The sequence below is a fragment of the Eimeria tenella genome, genomic scaffold (genome assembly GCF_000499545.2).
Source record: "Eimeria tenella Houghton genomic scaffold, Eth_scaff17, whole genome shotgun sequence".
Taxonomy (NCBI): Eukaryota; Apicomplexa; class Conoidasida; order Eucoccidiorida; family Eimeriidae; genus Eimeria; species Eimeria tenella.
In genome coordinates this window covers 215,120-229,775 of record NW_013541545.1, presented here as the reverse complement: position 1 = coordinate 229,775, position 14,656 = coordinate 215,120, and the positions used below count along the sequence as shown (strand labels likewise).

The 14,656-nt window shown below is 53.0% G+C and overlaps 3 protein-coding genes across 3 annotated transcripts; all 3 read right to left on the bottom strand.

Annotated features, from left to right (window-relative positions):
- Positions 1-856: 856 nt before the first annotated feature.
- Positions 857-1,066, bottom strand: ETH_00026535 (uncharacterized protein; the record flags this gene model as incomplete). The annotated part of the gene is made up of 1 exon (XM_013373728.1): positions 857-1,066. One exon carries the CDS (start codon positions 1,064-1,066, stop codon positions 857-859), a length of 210 nt encoding a protein of 69 aa, XP_013229182.1.
- A 322-nt stretch (positions 1,067-1,388) lies between these two features.
- Positions 1,389-7,628, bottom strand: ETH_00026530 (Proteophosphoglycan ppg4, related; the record flags this gene model as incomplete). The annotated part of the gene is made up of 1 exon (XM_013373727.1): positions 1,389-7,628. One exon carries the CDS (start codon positions 7,626-7,628, stop codon positions 1,389-1,391), a length of 6,240 nt encoding a protein of 2,079 aa, XP_013229181.1.
- Positions 7,629-8,032: 404 nt separating this feature from the next.
- Positions 8,033-14,640, bottom strand: ETH_00026525 (uncharacterized protein; the record flags this gene model as incomplete). Its single annotated transcript, XM_013373726.1, has 8 exons — positions 8,033-8,155; positions 8,305-10,103; positions 10,223-10,445; positions 10,555-11,871; positions 11,982-12,484; positions 12,659-13,462; positions 13,614-13,863; positions 14,059-14,640. The coding sequence occupies 8 exons, from the start codon at positions 14,638-14,640 to the stop codon at positions 8,033-8,035; spliced, it is 5,601 nt and encodes a 1,866-aa protein (XP_013229180.1).
- Positions 14,641-14,656: the final 16 nt, after the last annotated feature.

Sequence of the window (14,656 nt, the reverse complement as noted above, 5' to 3'; positions counted from 1 at the left end):
TACTGTTACAGCGTAATGTAGGCCATATTTGTCGACGCATTTGTGCACTTGCTCTCTTGGGTTGTTTCTGTAGTCGTAGGTGGTGAGATACCCAGTTAGAGCTACCTTTTAGATAGGCGTGCTGCTACAGATACTTTTTTCGGTCAGCAACGCAACACATGTTGAGCAACGAATTTGGCGAAGGCGCCTCGGATGATGCCAGAGCAGGGACGGGCTTTCAAGCGTAGTTTGCATGGGTAGTGTGGGAGACATGCACCGTAAGCGCATACGCACGGATTTGCAATTGGCGTAATTTGCGGCCGTCGTAGTGCAGTCTCTTGTGCCATGTTTAACTCAACGAGAGACTGAGGATGATTTGCCTTCAGATTGACAGCAGTTTCGTCTGAAGGGAGTTGTGAGCCGTCTTTAGTTTGTCTGCTTGCGGCAGCAGCCAGTCCTGTCTTCAAAAAGTAGACATACAAACATAGTGAGATCACGACACAAAACCACGGATTATAAAGGGGGCTTGCTCAAAGCTCATTTGCTCGAAGTTGATAGGTTTCCCTCATCTCATTTTCACAGAGATGTCAGGGTGTGCGTCACCGTTCGGTGGCCCTCTTGAAGGCCCGGGACAGCTAATGCTTTAAGTATCTGTATTCTAGTGCTCTGCAGAAGCACCCATGAATGGATGAATGTGAAGGGGCAAGCTCTGGCATGTCAGCCCCGTATTCACTGCACCAACTCAGGACCTGTGGGGATGTTACAAGCTGGGTTTCAGCAGGTGCAGCAACAGTGGCAGCTCGTTTGCTGCTAGCTGCCTACACATGGGCATGTAGAAGGCACAATGCTACAGGCTCAGGATAAAAGCTCATGCTAATCACTTTGCCAGGTCGTCAATTTTTTGGCTCCTGGCCGCCACCGTCGAGCTATCCACTCGAGTCACAGGATTGGTCGTAGGGGACTCTTCATCAGGCAGTACGGTGGGAGGCCTGCTGAAACCCATGGCGGCCAGCGTGAACACTTGGCCTGGAGACGCTGCCGCATTAGAAGGCCCCCATAATGGGTGCTGTTGTTCCACTTTCTGCATTGTAGGGACTATTGGAGGGGGAGGTGGTGGAGTGGGAAGCTTTAGTGGGACCCGTGCAGGCCCTGCTAGCATCTCCGCGCCTGCGGACAATGAAGATGGTAGTAGCTGTGCCGCTTTTGTAGCTGAAGCGGAAGTGGCATGAGGGGCAGCTGTTGATGGGAGATTGGGGTGCCCAGACGCAGGTGCTCGGGGGAGCCCACTGGTCAGCACTGAAGTAAACACAGGCTTCGCGATTGCGGCGGAGAAAGTACTGGGTGGGTTGAACTGACCATCCGCCAGAAACCTAGGCCCCTCAGCAGGCCGTGGGAGCGGCTGTGGGCACTTAACTATTTCCTTTGAAGGCTTCTGTCTCCTTTGTATTTGCCTGTGCAGGGGACCTCCTGATTTGTGGGCTATTCTGCGCAGCAGTGGGAGATGAGGAACCTCCTCCCTTGCTATGAGGTCCCATAAACTGTTGCAAAGTCGCAGCTGAGCTCCCCGGCACACCTACAGGTGCCAAGGAAGTAAGCGAAGTTTGGGCTCGCAGCGTCGGCATCCTCAACGCCCCCTCCAACTGCTGCCCTTGTGAAGTGGAAGGCTGCTGTAGTGCTGGCCGCGGTGCCTCAGCAACCCCTTCAACAGGGCGAATTAAGGATGGAATGGGAGGGGAAAAAGTCGGCCGAAATGGCCCTCTTAGTGCACCAAAGGGGCGGCCGCTTAGACTCCTCATCATGCTGGGATTTGCAGAAACTGCAGCAGTCTGGCTTGGCAGCGCAAGAGCTGGGTTGACGACGCCGGCGGCGGGAATAGAAGCAACACACTCAATAGCTCCACTTGTCAGCGTCTGTTGAGCGCTTACCGGCTGCCTCCCCGGCACGGGGACAAAAGCTGAGGGCCCTCTGGCAGGCAGCATCACCAGTGGTGCCCCTGGAGGTCGAGGCGGCGGTGGATGTCTCGTGAACGGGACAGAACAGACAGAGACATCTGAAGGCTGGGCAGACGGAGTAGGACCGTGGCTGGCACATGGCCCTGGGGCCCTCCAGGGTAGAGGCGACTCCCTTTCTGATGAGGGATAAATCGATACAGCCAAGGAGCTGGTGGAGAAGCTCGGAGTTGAGGGTCTGCTGAAGGCAGGTGCGGGCAGCCACTGGGTGGAGCGCAGGGGCCCTCTAGCAACATTGGGATGGTTTAAAACGGTTGCGTTATCGTGTGTTGGTGGTGCTAATGGCGCCGCTACTGGTGCCGCTGTCGTTATTGCTGTTGCACCTGCTGTTGCTCGTGCTGCTGTTGTTGGTGTTGCTGGTACTGCTGTTACTGCTTTTGTCTCTGGTGCTCGTGCTGCTGGTGCTGGTGCTGATGCTTTTGTCCCTAGCGCTCGTACTGTTAACGCAGATAATTCTGCCAATGCTGATGTTGATACTGTTGGTGCCGATGCTGCGCCTGCTGCCTGTGCCGATGCTGCTACTACTGTCGTTGCTACCGGTGCCGGCGCCACTTTTACTGTTGCTGCTGTCGCCGGTGCCGCTGTTGCTGGCAATATTAGAAATGGGGCTGCTGGCGCTGGCCGCGCCAGTAGCGGCGCAGTTGCTGCTCCTGCAGGTGGCGGCGGTGCTATTTTTGCTGGCTCGACTGGGGCTCCTGGTACTGCGCGAGCCGGTGCTGTTGCTGCTGCTGCTGCTGGTACCGGTGCTGTTACAAGTAATATTGGATTAGGTGCTGCTGGCGCTGTTGGTTTTGCTGGTGACGTTGCAGGCTCTGCTTTTGGAGAGGCCATTAGGGGCCACTTGACAAGAGGAGGTCTATCCGTTGGCAGCAGCGAGGCGGGGGAGGAGAGGCTTGGTATGTCACCCCGTTGATCTACGCTGCCTTCGCTAGCATTAGGCGTCCGTGGGTTTGTCGATACAAGCAAGTTCCCATGACCGTGGGAGCCTGGGGCCTTACGTGGGACTGCGAGCCTCACGGGTTGCTGGCTGCCTTCCGTGTTTGCAGTGACAGAACTTGAAAGGAGACCAACAGGCAGAGGCAACCTCGAGTTGGACATGGGGGAAGTCGCTGCAGCAGCAACTTTTGCTGCCTCATCTTCTGGTGAGTCCACTGTCTGTCTTAAGTGGTTTACATGCTCCAGTGTAGTAGGTCTCTGTGCGTCCCCAGATGCGGCTGAGGGTGGGGACCTGAATGGCATGACTGGGCTTCCACTCCTATACGTCGGGGATGTGACGACGGGAGATGCATGGTTGATTAGTTTAGATCCACCAGGGGCGGCTACGGGGTTTGAGTAACTTGAAGGCAATTGCGTGGCTGCTTCTAAGCTTGTAGAAGTGTTTGGGCAAGAAGGCAGAGATGTTAATGTTCGGGACTCTCGATTCGAAGAGGCTGTTGGTGACTGTGTAGAGAGCGGATCTTGACTATTTCTTCTAGAAATATATCGCGGAATTGCAGGGACAGGGGAAAGAGGCAAACCAAGGGGCAAAAGGGTTCTCACTGGTGAGGAGTCTCCTGCTTTTTCACAGATCGGCATCATGCTGGGGGCACCTGATGCAGGACCATAAACTGAAGCACCAGAAGGCCCACGCAACATTGGCAACACAGCGGATGCCGGCCGAGAGACTCCAGCGGCACCTGGGGAGAACAACGAGGGGTTCCGGGAAATGTTGGAAGGGGTTGTTCTAGGAGGCAATCCCCCACTAGACTGGAATGACTTGACTGGAGGCCTGACACCATCTGTACGGAGCTCAGCCGCTGAGTTGGATGCTGTTGTTTGTTGTACTCTTCCTGCTCCCTCTCCTGTTGCTGGCGCTGGAGCATTTGCTGCTGATGATGCCACTGCCGGCTGCCCATCAGATACATGGCTGGAAGGAAGCTTGGTTAATGGCGCCGCAGCGCCTCCCTGCAGCGCCTCCTGGAGCTTAGAGACCTCTGTAACTGGAGAGAACGGGCGCGAGGATGTCCTAAGGGAAGATTCTGGGGTTTTCCTGTAGGGAAGAGGCGCGGTGATGGGGGCGTGCTTTACAACTACGTTTTCTATGACAAGGGGCTCCTCCATTTGCTCCTCTGAAAGTTTCTTGGCTGCGACCGAGTCCAATGCCCCGGAAAAGCGGTTAGTAGCAGGTGGGACCATCCCTAAACTATGCCCCACAATCTGCATGCGCCAGCTGCTCTGGCCAGGTGGCAACGGAGTCTTCGATACCCTTACAGAGCAGCCCGAGCTCAAAGAGGGGAAGCTGCCCCTTGAGTTCTCCTTTGGGCCAACTGTTCCGCTCTCTGTAGTGCTTTGAGCGTTCCGCTCACGTCCTTCCATGGTGCTGCTGCTGCTTGCTTTGGCACTGCTTCTGCATTCTGTGTTGCTGTTGTTGCGAACGGCTGCATTTGTGCTGTTGTCATTTTCGGCGTTGTTGGCCCTGTCATTGCTTCCCAGTGAATTCTTTAGTTCTTCTGACGCAAAAGGCTGAACAGTTCTTGCAACTGCATTCGCGTCCTCCTTCACTGCACACGAATTCTGCGTAGTTTCCCCTGGGAGGTCCTCTGTTTGAGCTTTCGAGATGCCATTACATGGTAGCTTGGTTTCTGCCTGAATGTGTGTCCTTGGAAGTGTTGTGGCCCCCAAGAACTCTTTTACCCCTCGAGGCTTCTTTTCTTCCTCTTCGTTTTCCGAGGGACCGCCGCTGCGGAGCGCCGCAGACGCTGATCCTAGCACTATCTGTTCCTGCAAAGTATTTGTGGTGCCAAACGACGGATCACGCCCTTTCCCTTCAGTAGGCGCAACTGAGGATGCACGTTGACTTGCTGGTGGCGCCTGAAGCTCTGCAACTCCCTGTTCAACCGCTCTAAAGGACTTCTCTGCATTGTTCATGCAGGCGACAAACTCAGCAGCAGGCTGTGCACCCTCTGGTAGGTTTTGCAAGGCCGTACACGGGGTTGCGAGAGTGGGTGAGCTTATGGCGAGCTCCTGGTTTGGAAACAAATGAAAGTTCTCGCGTTGATTCTTCTCCCCTGTTCCGCTCAAAATGCTCAGCGGATCCAGCGGCACTGCAAGACGGTTGTCTTCTGGGCTATCGAGAGGCTGTGGGGGATCTGCAGCTGTCTCTTCTGCCGGCGCATTGCTTACAGTGTTGGCGGAACCAGCGGCGAGAGGTTCTGCGACAGGAATAAGGGGAGCAGCAGGGTCTCCAGAGACTGCGAATACTGCCTTTTCCGCGTCTGCCACGCATCCTGCACATGCGACGTCCTGACGCTCACGAGCAGCTTGGAATCTCTTCAGGGCTAGGTTAGAGCTTGGTGGAGGATCGGCGAAGGCTGCAAAGCTTTCCTTACTCTTACACAGCGTCGTTCCACCTTGAGATCCAACAGAAGTAAGTGGCTCTGCCTCGCTGCTTGACACTAGGGCTCCCTTTGCACTGGAAACAGAGTGCGCTTCCTGCTCTGGCTGCGTCGGCGCTGCGGTTGCCGGAGTAGGTAATGCTGCACGTTTACCTGATGTGTCTGCTGCTGCTGTAACGACGGTGGCAGCTGCTGCAGACTTTGCAGGGGCATGCATTTGGCTGTGATCTGCTGATATTGCGGTGGCGGTGGCTTCTTCAGGGAAGTGGAAGTTTCCTGGAAGTTCTTCAGCAGTTTCCGGACCAGGCGCGCTGCCTTCTCTGTCTTTACTCAGCACCTTGATAGAATTGTGCGTGTTACCTTTCAGGGGCTCCTGCAGCTCCAGACGGACGTCAAGCGGGAATGTGGACACTGCATCGATGACCTTACGGTTGTCTCGAGAGGTCGGAAGGTCAATGCCTTGACCACCGGACAATAATTCGGACTCACGATCAGCTAGATCTCCGCAATTCGCAAGGGAGTTGGATTCCCCGGCTCCCGTTGCTGCAAGTATTTTTGGGTGGGGTTTGGTCGCCGCCTCTTCGGCTGCCTCTCCCGTTTGTACGACTCTCAAGACTTTGGCTTCCACAGGTTTACAGAGTGCTTCAGGCTCATCACCACTCGATGCTGCGCTGTTTTGTCTAGGTAGCAAATCGCCATGGACTGTAGGGACGTTAGAGATATGTGGATCTCTCTGAATCTCTGGGGCAATGGCGTCCTCATAGCGTTTGACGTCTTCGAGGATCTTTGGGGCCCTAAGGACCTCAAATGTTTTGGAAGCCTGAGAAGCGTTTGCAGAACTAGTGACATTTACCTCCGGGGCCTCGAAGACCTTGTGAGCCTCACGGGCCTCAGCGGCCTCAACTTTCTCAACATCTGTAAATGTTTGGGGAACCTCATGAACTTTGGAAGACCTTCCAGGAGCCTGAGGCGACTTGAGGACTTTAGATGCATCAAAAACCTTATGAGTCTCAGTCTCGGAGGCCACTAGAACCTTTTGGACTGTAGTGTGACTTTCAGTGCTCAGCAGCCTAGCAGGAGGGCCATTGGTAGCCTCTGCAAAGGAATATGATTCTTTAACTTGTCCCGTGCTATCGTGGGGCACGGCCTTGATGGGACCTTTGCCCGTTGCAAAGCTTATGGAAGACTGGCCTTCACAATATTCAGGCTGGAGCGTCTCTTTTTCTCCGGAATTTGCCCCTAGGCTCACAGTCGCTGCTACTTGGGAAGTCTGTACGGGTGTAGCGGACGAGGCACAGCCCCCTCCGAGAGGCTGCCAACTGTCCCCTTTTTCTTGTTTGTCTCCGTCATCTCTAGAGCGTTCGCCTTTTAGCGTTTCCTCCTTCTGGAAGTCCTGACTTCCGGGGAATAGTTCTTCTGTGCTGCTGTCAGTTCGGGACTTCCGAGGGTCTGCAGGCGTCGCTGCACTTGGATCTGTGGCATTCAGTCCCGAAGCACTAGTAGAGCTCTTACTTGTTCCTTTATTCTCGTCTCCTCGCTGGGTCGATATACTATAAGGATCCATCTCCGTGTCTTCCTGCATATCTCGGTCTGCTGCTTCCCGCGAAGGTGACCTCATTTCTGCTGGGTCTTCAAGGTCGCTTGGGAGCCCACGTGATGGTGATTGAGGAAGCCGCTTCGCGACGGGCGAACTTCCTTTTGATAGCTCAAGGCGAACATCGTGAGCACCTACAAATCTGGCATCCAGTGCTCCCTCTGTCTCCATCTGACCCTTCGGTGAAGCTTCCGTCTCTGCTGCTGCTGGAAACGAACATCCGAAACTCTCTCTTTCATCTGCTTTGGCAACAGCAGGAGAGAGCAAAGCTACATGCCCAGGAAGAGCATCAGCCGCCTTCGAACCAACCGTTCCATCAGTCAAGGCTTCCTGCAGCTGTGGACTACTGACGCTCTCGTTCTCCGAATGATTTGGAGGCATTTCGCTGTTATTCTGGGGGATGTGGCCTTCTGCTGTCTCTATTCTGCTTTGTGTTTTCTTGCCGTCCGATGAGTCTGTCGCGCTTCTGTCAATGTTCTTTTGTAGATTGTTTCCACACACAGCATGCATAGTTTCTTCCTTGGAGATATCTTGTCTGAGTCTCTTCCCTGTCAGATCTTTGAGGTTGCTGGAGGAAAATGCGCATCTAATTGGGAGCGTTGTAGCCGATTTGCAGGGGTCAGGGTGTTGAGCCGCCTCACTTTTAAGGTTGTCTGAGCGATCAGTGACCATCAAAACGGCAACAACAGCAGCCCACCGTCGGCAGGGAGACAGAGGCTCAACGGATCCAGAAGGGGAAACTAGCTAACTGTCTCGCTGGTTACCCGGCTGATAGTTTTACTACGGAGAAAGAAGCCCTAACAGGGGAGGGAATGGCGCCGCCTTACGCACTCGTCCCTTCCACAGCAGTAATTCTTTTCTGGCTATCTACTTCACCTGCAGCAGATGTCGCACGCATCCCAGCGGCCACTAATAGGTTAAGGAGACTGTTATATGTGAAAGCACTGACACCCTCTGCTGGCCCAATTACAACGAGTACATTAACCGCTAGCTACGGCTTTCTGAGGACTGTACGCAGTGTATAAGGTCGAAGGTGTAGCTCCTGGTTTTGCTGATTCGTATTGCTGTGTCCCTCTTCAAGAGCATTTTGTTAGCTGGGGCTTCTGACGCAGTCTTTTTGGGGGCTCGCCTGTTCTGCCGGCTGTGTTTTGTTCCTCTTTTTCTAGTGGCTGCAGCCATGGCTTCTCATCCTCTTCATTCTGCACTTTCACACAAACCTAAACTCTCTCACTCGTCAAAATGACCTAAAGTTCCTGTGGAGCATTATTTGCGAATGAGCAAACAGAAACACTGCCGTCGTCCTCATATCTGTTAAAGCTCCCACTAATATCAAAGAGAAGCTACTCACACTCGCCCCATCCCTCTGGAGTGTACGGACATTTGCCTGTGTTTCTTGTGCTGCGTCGGCTTTTTCCGTTTTTGCTTCTTGTGCTTCTGCGCCTGTTTCCGTTGAGCCAGCCTCTTCAGCTGCGCCTGCGACTCCGCCTGCGTCTGCTCTTGTCGCGCTGTTCGCCCCTGCGTCCGCAGCGCTCATCTCTGCTGCAGCTCGTCCTAGGCCTGCTGCTCCTAGTGCTGTCTCTGGTGCGTTTCCATCTGCCTCTTTTTCTCCTGGGTTGTCACGGCCTCCATTTGGTGCTCGTAAGGCTAGATGTGGTGCTCCCAGCGGTGTTGAAGCTGCCTGTTGTGTATCCAGGGCTGCCTTTATTGCTGCTGTATGTGAGTCTGGTAATGTTTGACCCCCGACGGCTGCGCCTGCTTGAAGCGCTTCTATGTCTGCTGCACCCGCTTCTGGTACTTGGACATCTGATATTTCGGCTGGCGCGCCTTCAAAAGATATGCTGGATACCGCTGCATCTCTTTCTGTCTCCCCTGGCTCCTCATGATCTCCCGCCATTTCATCAGCGCACAGGTCATCTATCGGAAGCGAGCTTACACCTGCAGCCAGAACCCTCCGACGTTCTGCTCCATACTCCTCTCCGGCTGACTTGTCCAAAGAAATTTCTGCTTCAACACTGCCTCCAATCGCTCCAATTGACTTCGACAAACTTGAGTTGAAACCAGCAACAGTTGCTGCTGCAGCTGCTTCCTCTAACGCCACTCCATCCTCTGCTGCAGGTGTTTCCTCTGGCAGGGACCCGTAGACGTCTGCAGCAGGCGTCACCACAGCGCCTGCATCTGCTGCGTCGACGGCGTGCCCTGCAAAGGCGTCCACTGCCTCTGCTGCTGCTCCTTGTGCTTGAACAGCTGCTTCCTCCGCAACTGTTCCTGCAGCTGTTGCATCTGCAGCTGGTGCATCTGGGACGGCGTCTGTGGCGCTGGAGTCGGCAATAACTCCAGTTGCTGCTGCTGCGGATTCTGCTAATGCTACTGCATGGACTTCGGCTTGTCTTTGCTCTTGCATGGACGCAACATGTGTTGTTGTCGTCGGCAAGGAGAGGTTATTCGTACTTTCTCGTTTAGCCTTTTCTTCGGATGATGTAGCTTCTTTTTTTTCAGCTGCCCGTGCAGCTGGTGCGTTTGCGCCAGCAGTTCCAGTGAAAATAGATTCTGCCGCATCAGCGTCTTTTGCAAGGGCTTCTGCTGTTGCGATATCTGCTGCAATTTCCCCGGATGCAAAAGTGTCTGTAGCCCCTGCAGCAGTTGCTAGCGTAACGACGACCTCAGCGGGCTCTTGAGTAACCGTATAGGCTGATGGTGCCTCAGCAGAACAGCGAGCCATTGCTTCCCCAGCAGTAGCGCCAACAGAGTTTGCAGGTCCGAAGTCCGCAGCTGCGTCAGCAGCGGCGCCTGCTGATGCAGTGGCTTCAACTTCAGATGATCCGACCCTATTGCAATCTGATTGCCATTCGGCTTCGTCAAGGTCAAAGACAGGAGACACTAAGTCGTTCCGTGCAGCGTTTTGGAATTGCAGAGTGCTGCTACGGGATGACTTCTGCATATTGGTAGACTCCGCTGTTCCCAGTTCATCTGGAGAGATCCCTGTAGCATGAAGGGTAGCCCCGTTCTCTTTGCTTTCCGTTATTTGCTTCGTCTTTTCTTCCTTCTCGCTATCTCTGCTGGTTGGTCCCTTTCGAATCCCAGTGTCATTTCCGGCATCCAAAAGCTGCTCAGCATTTTCGCCTGCAGGAGCTTTCTCATTGTTGTTCTCTGCTCTCGTATTATAGCCATTGCTGTCAGCAACGCCGCCCTGCTGCATATGCACGTAGATATGGTTAATCAGGACTTGATTCGGGGAAGGAACCAGCTGATGAGTCATGGTTTATCGCTTACGCTAGGGTCTGTAGACCTGACAGCACAGCTTACTGTGACTGTTGCCGATCTTGCGAATGCCTGACCTTGGAGACCAGGCGCAGCTATATCAAGTGCGCCAGAGCCCGGCGGAAGCTCTGGGGATGCTACAGGGTCAGAGCTGTTTCCGTTTTCATTCCATTCTATGTCGGCTTCTCTCAGCCGCTGCCAGGCCTTCGATGCAGTGCCTTGCCGTTCTGCCTGCACAGGAAGGATGATACGTGGAGCTGGGGGGTGTGCAGCACTAGAAATATAACACAGAATGCGCAACAACGCCAACAGACCGAAGGGAAATAGCAGTAATACTCACAATGGACGCCCTTCTAAAGGCCTCGCTGGTTTGGGGCGGCGCATCCTCCACTTCCCCCGGCAGCCACCCATCACAAAAGCTAACTCGGAAATGGCAGCGATTCCGTTGGCCAGAGTGGCTTCCTCCAGAGGATTGCTTCTGCATGCTGTCTTGCGTCCCAAAGGACCCCTTAGAACTTTCAGCTTCAAAATTAACTCTGGAGTCGACATCCCGCTCATCGGATGAGAGAGACGCCATTTCAGGCATATCTTTAGATTTTAAATTTTGATTCCTGGCCATTTGCGCACGACTCTCTGCCTCAAGAGCAATAGCTGTAGCAGCTGCAATGGCAGCAGTTCTGGCAATTCCTTCTACAGCTGCTGTGTCGGAAGCTTCTCCCGGTCTACTGCGGCAATCCGAAGTGGATGGCGGCACTTGCAAGGGCACCGAACCGTCAGAGGTTGCCTCTGGCTCCGCTTTTAAGGAATCTTCCGGGGTAATGATCGAGCCTGAGTTTGAAGGTTCGCGTATAAGATTAGGGTCTTTGCAAGAAGCGGCGAGCTCAAGTTCACCCCTATGGCTTAGCCTGTCGACATCCGGCTCCTTCGCTGTGCTACTAGTGCTTTCACCAGCATCGGGCCGGTCACCCACGCAAGTCTTGAAAGCTCGTGAACAAATGCCTTCAGCGTCAGGTTCGCCTGAAGCTTTAGCCTCTACTCCTCCTGTGTCAGCGATTTCCTTAACTGATAAACTTGCAGGGTTGTCAGCGCTGAGACCTGCAAGCATTCCCGTGCGTACTTCTTTGTTTTCTGTACCTGCAGCTTGCGATTCGTCACATGGAAATGGGATAGCAGTGCCTCCTTCTCCGTTGCCGCCCTCTACTGCCAGCGGTAACGGCAACGCAGGGTCCCCCGCCGCAGTTGGAATGCTCGCTTGCTGTACTGGTTGCTGTCGGTCAACTGGAGAATGTTCAGTGACATCTTTGCCATGTGCTTCACTTGAATTGGTCAACGGCAACTTTGAGGAATCGACTGTGATGTTCTTTATTTTGTCTGGACTCTCCGTCGAGCCGTCACTGCCTCTCTGCGCCTGCAACATCTCACTTCCCTCCCCATTAAGAAATGCTGCTTCACCAGGCAGGCCAACTATATCCGCCTCCTGTCTCTCCGATTTGTGGCTTTCTTCAGCATCAATTGGAGAGTCGTTGTCCACGCCATTTTCCAGCGCCGCTTCTAGAGCTTCTTCTACCTGTCGCAGACTTCCTGTGTCAAGGTGCGCAGCAGCCTCTGCACAGAGAGGGAACGCCTCTCCCGATGTTTCTTTTTCATTATACAATTCCTGCAGAAAATACACCAAGTTGTGCGGCCCCGACCTTGGCGTTCTTCAATGCCCAAATGTTCTGTAAGCAATGCTGGCCATGTGTAGCAACGACGGAAATGTTAGCCTACCACGGCAACAGCCTGAAACTCATTTGTCGAAGTTTCAGTATTGCTATCACTTTGGACTGCTTCCTCTCCAGGTCCCCGCTGTACCTGCGCTCGCGTGGCAGTTTCTTGGCTTGCTGTTTCAGGGGGACCTGCGGCGGGTGTGGATGCGTTAGATGGGGAAGGCGGGCCAGACTGTGTTTGTGGAGCTATCACTTGCCGACCCATATTCGACGAGCTCGACAATCTCATCCGAGCTGTGATTCTGACTTCCTTCTGGCGTTGGCTGGACTGTGGGGATCTTCCGGGACAGGCAATTGTTGCTGCTCGACCTCGACCAAGCTTTACAGGCCCGTTGTTTCTGGCGAGAACACTCGTTATGAGTCCCGTCTTGGGGCTTAATTGCCTTTCAGTCTGGCCCAGGTAGAGTTGCATTTCTGGTGAGGCCTCATACACCGTGTCTAAATTAAGGCTAACTTCTGATCGTGCTGTTCCTGAGACCGGCCGTGCGGTGCTGGTGGCAGCATCTGCACAATTCAACGCAGAATTTCATTTCCGCACACTAAGCGGCGAGGGCTAGCAGTTCTACTAATTATAAACTACTCCTGAGAGCAGTCGTTGATTTTCTACCTAAATTTCAGCTTGCGCTCTGCAGTATCCGTGCAGACGTAAACAACTTGCAGAGCAAGCGCCTGCCTTACGAGCTTCTGTCGCGCAAGCATTTGCGCCTTGCCCAGGTAGCGATCTATTTTCGCTGTCCCTTTGTTCTCGTTTTCTTCTTTTTAAAAACGATTGCGCTGTCCGAGTGCGTAACTCATTGTCTGTCAAGGGCCAGTCGCAGTTGTCCACATTATCGGAGTCACTGTCACATCGAGCTGTAGAGGGCTCCTTGGGGCGCAGAATTCCACTTGTATGGGTCCGTGGGCTTGCTGTTGGCTCTGATGAAGATCCCTGTCTTGAAAAGCATGCAGGTCCCTGATTGTCCTTACTTTGTGGCGGCAAAGACACTGTTGAGCTTGCGCGTTCGGATCCTTTTCGCAGGCAGTCACCTCGCGTGGAAACGTTACTTTGGCGCACTTCAGCGAGCTTTGATGCGACAAACTGTTCGATGTACTGCAGCATATCTACAATGGAAGGGCTGGCCACGTCGTCTGCCATAGAAGTTCTTGGGGAAATCTCACCCCAGTGGTTTTCAATGCACCGAACGCATTCTACCAAGTGTTCTTTGCCTTTATCTAGGCCCTGTGTCTGAGCAGCTATCCTTTCTTCCTTCAGCTCAGCTTGTTTTGTAATGCTTTCTACTTGATCTGTCACATCCTTGAGCAAATCTTGAATGATTTTTTCGGCTTTGCTTCCGTGTTCGATGTGCATTTGGATGCGATCGAGGATAGCGTTTTTGCGGTGCTCCATCTCTTTAATTTCTTGGTTAATTGTGTTCACATACGTTATAACACTATAATTTTTTTCTTCTAACAGCGTAAAGATACGAACAATTTCGTCGGCGTCTGTAGAAAAGGCAAAGACATCAGTTGAGTGCATAAAGCATTGAACCCCCTCAAAAATTCTTACTTTCATCCTGCTGCACATCGCGACAATTGAGCAAAGAACTTATCCGACATTCTGTGGACTGCGATGACAGTCAGTAAATGCACTCACCCGATATTCCTGTGGATTCCTTGATAATATCCATTGCCCTCTCGAACACATCCACTTGCTTCCTGTGCTGACGGATGGCAAACCTCTGCATAGTGTTCAGCAAAGTGGTTTTCAGTATGTTCTTCATTAAAATTTCGGGATCAGTCAACCGTTCTTCCTCCGACACTGTGAATGCATTGCACTTGATTTGAGCTCGAATATGCTGATTGTCTCTGTCCGATTTCGCCTCAAGCTCCTTCAGCATTCTATCCTGGAGCAGTGGAACGGCAGCCCGCAAATCGATGCAACTGTAGAAGTCCTTAGTTCTTAATATACCCAACTTATTTCACTCACACTAATTGAAATCCGAAAACGTTACTCGTACTGGTTCTTTCCGTATCTTCCATTCGCGGCTTAGCAGGTAAACGAGCAAAACACTGTCAAGGGGATGAAGCGCGAATCTTACGTGATCTTTAATCAGCTTCTCTTTCTGCTTAGTGGCTTCTCTGAATTCTTCTCTCTCTTTTTCCCTCAGCTTGCATAGTTGCTGTTTGTGAGAAAGTGCCCGCTTTTCTTCTTTTTGCTGCTTCGCCGTTTCTTGCTTCAGCGCATTGAGCTGTCCTTCCTTTTCTTTAATTTCTTTCGAAAGATGCCGATGGACTTGGTCGAGTGACAACCGATCTTTCCTATGTTTGTCAATAGCTGTACGAAGATCCGCAATCTCTGCTATGGCTATGTTATGCTTAGACGTTTCCTGGGCAACTCGGTTTTCTAACAGTAGTAGGCGTTGCTCTGCCTTTTCAAACTCCTTCCGAGCATCTGCCTTGTTAAAGCGATAGCGGGCCCTTTTTTCGTTGTATTCGGCCTGAGCTTTCTCTGAGGCGCCAGCAAGATCGTGGAGCCTCCGCTTCTCGAGCTCGAGCTTCCTTGTGGTTCGTTCAATGGCGGCTTGAACCGCTGCCAGGTTCTCGTCATTGCCCTGAGTCATAGGAAATGACACTGGGGCCATTCCACCAAGCACACAGGTCGCGTGCTCCTCTTTTGCCATTCTGGCTGCCTCTTTT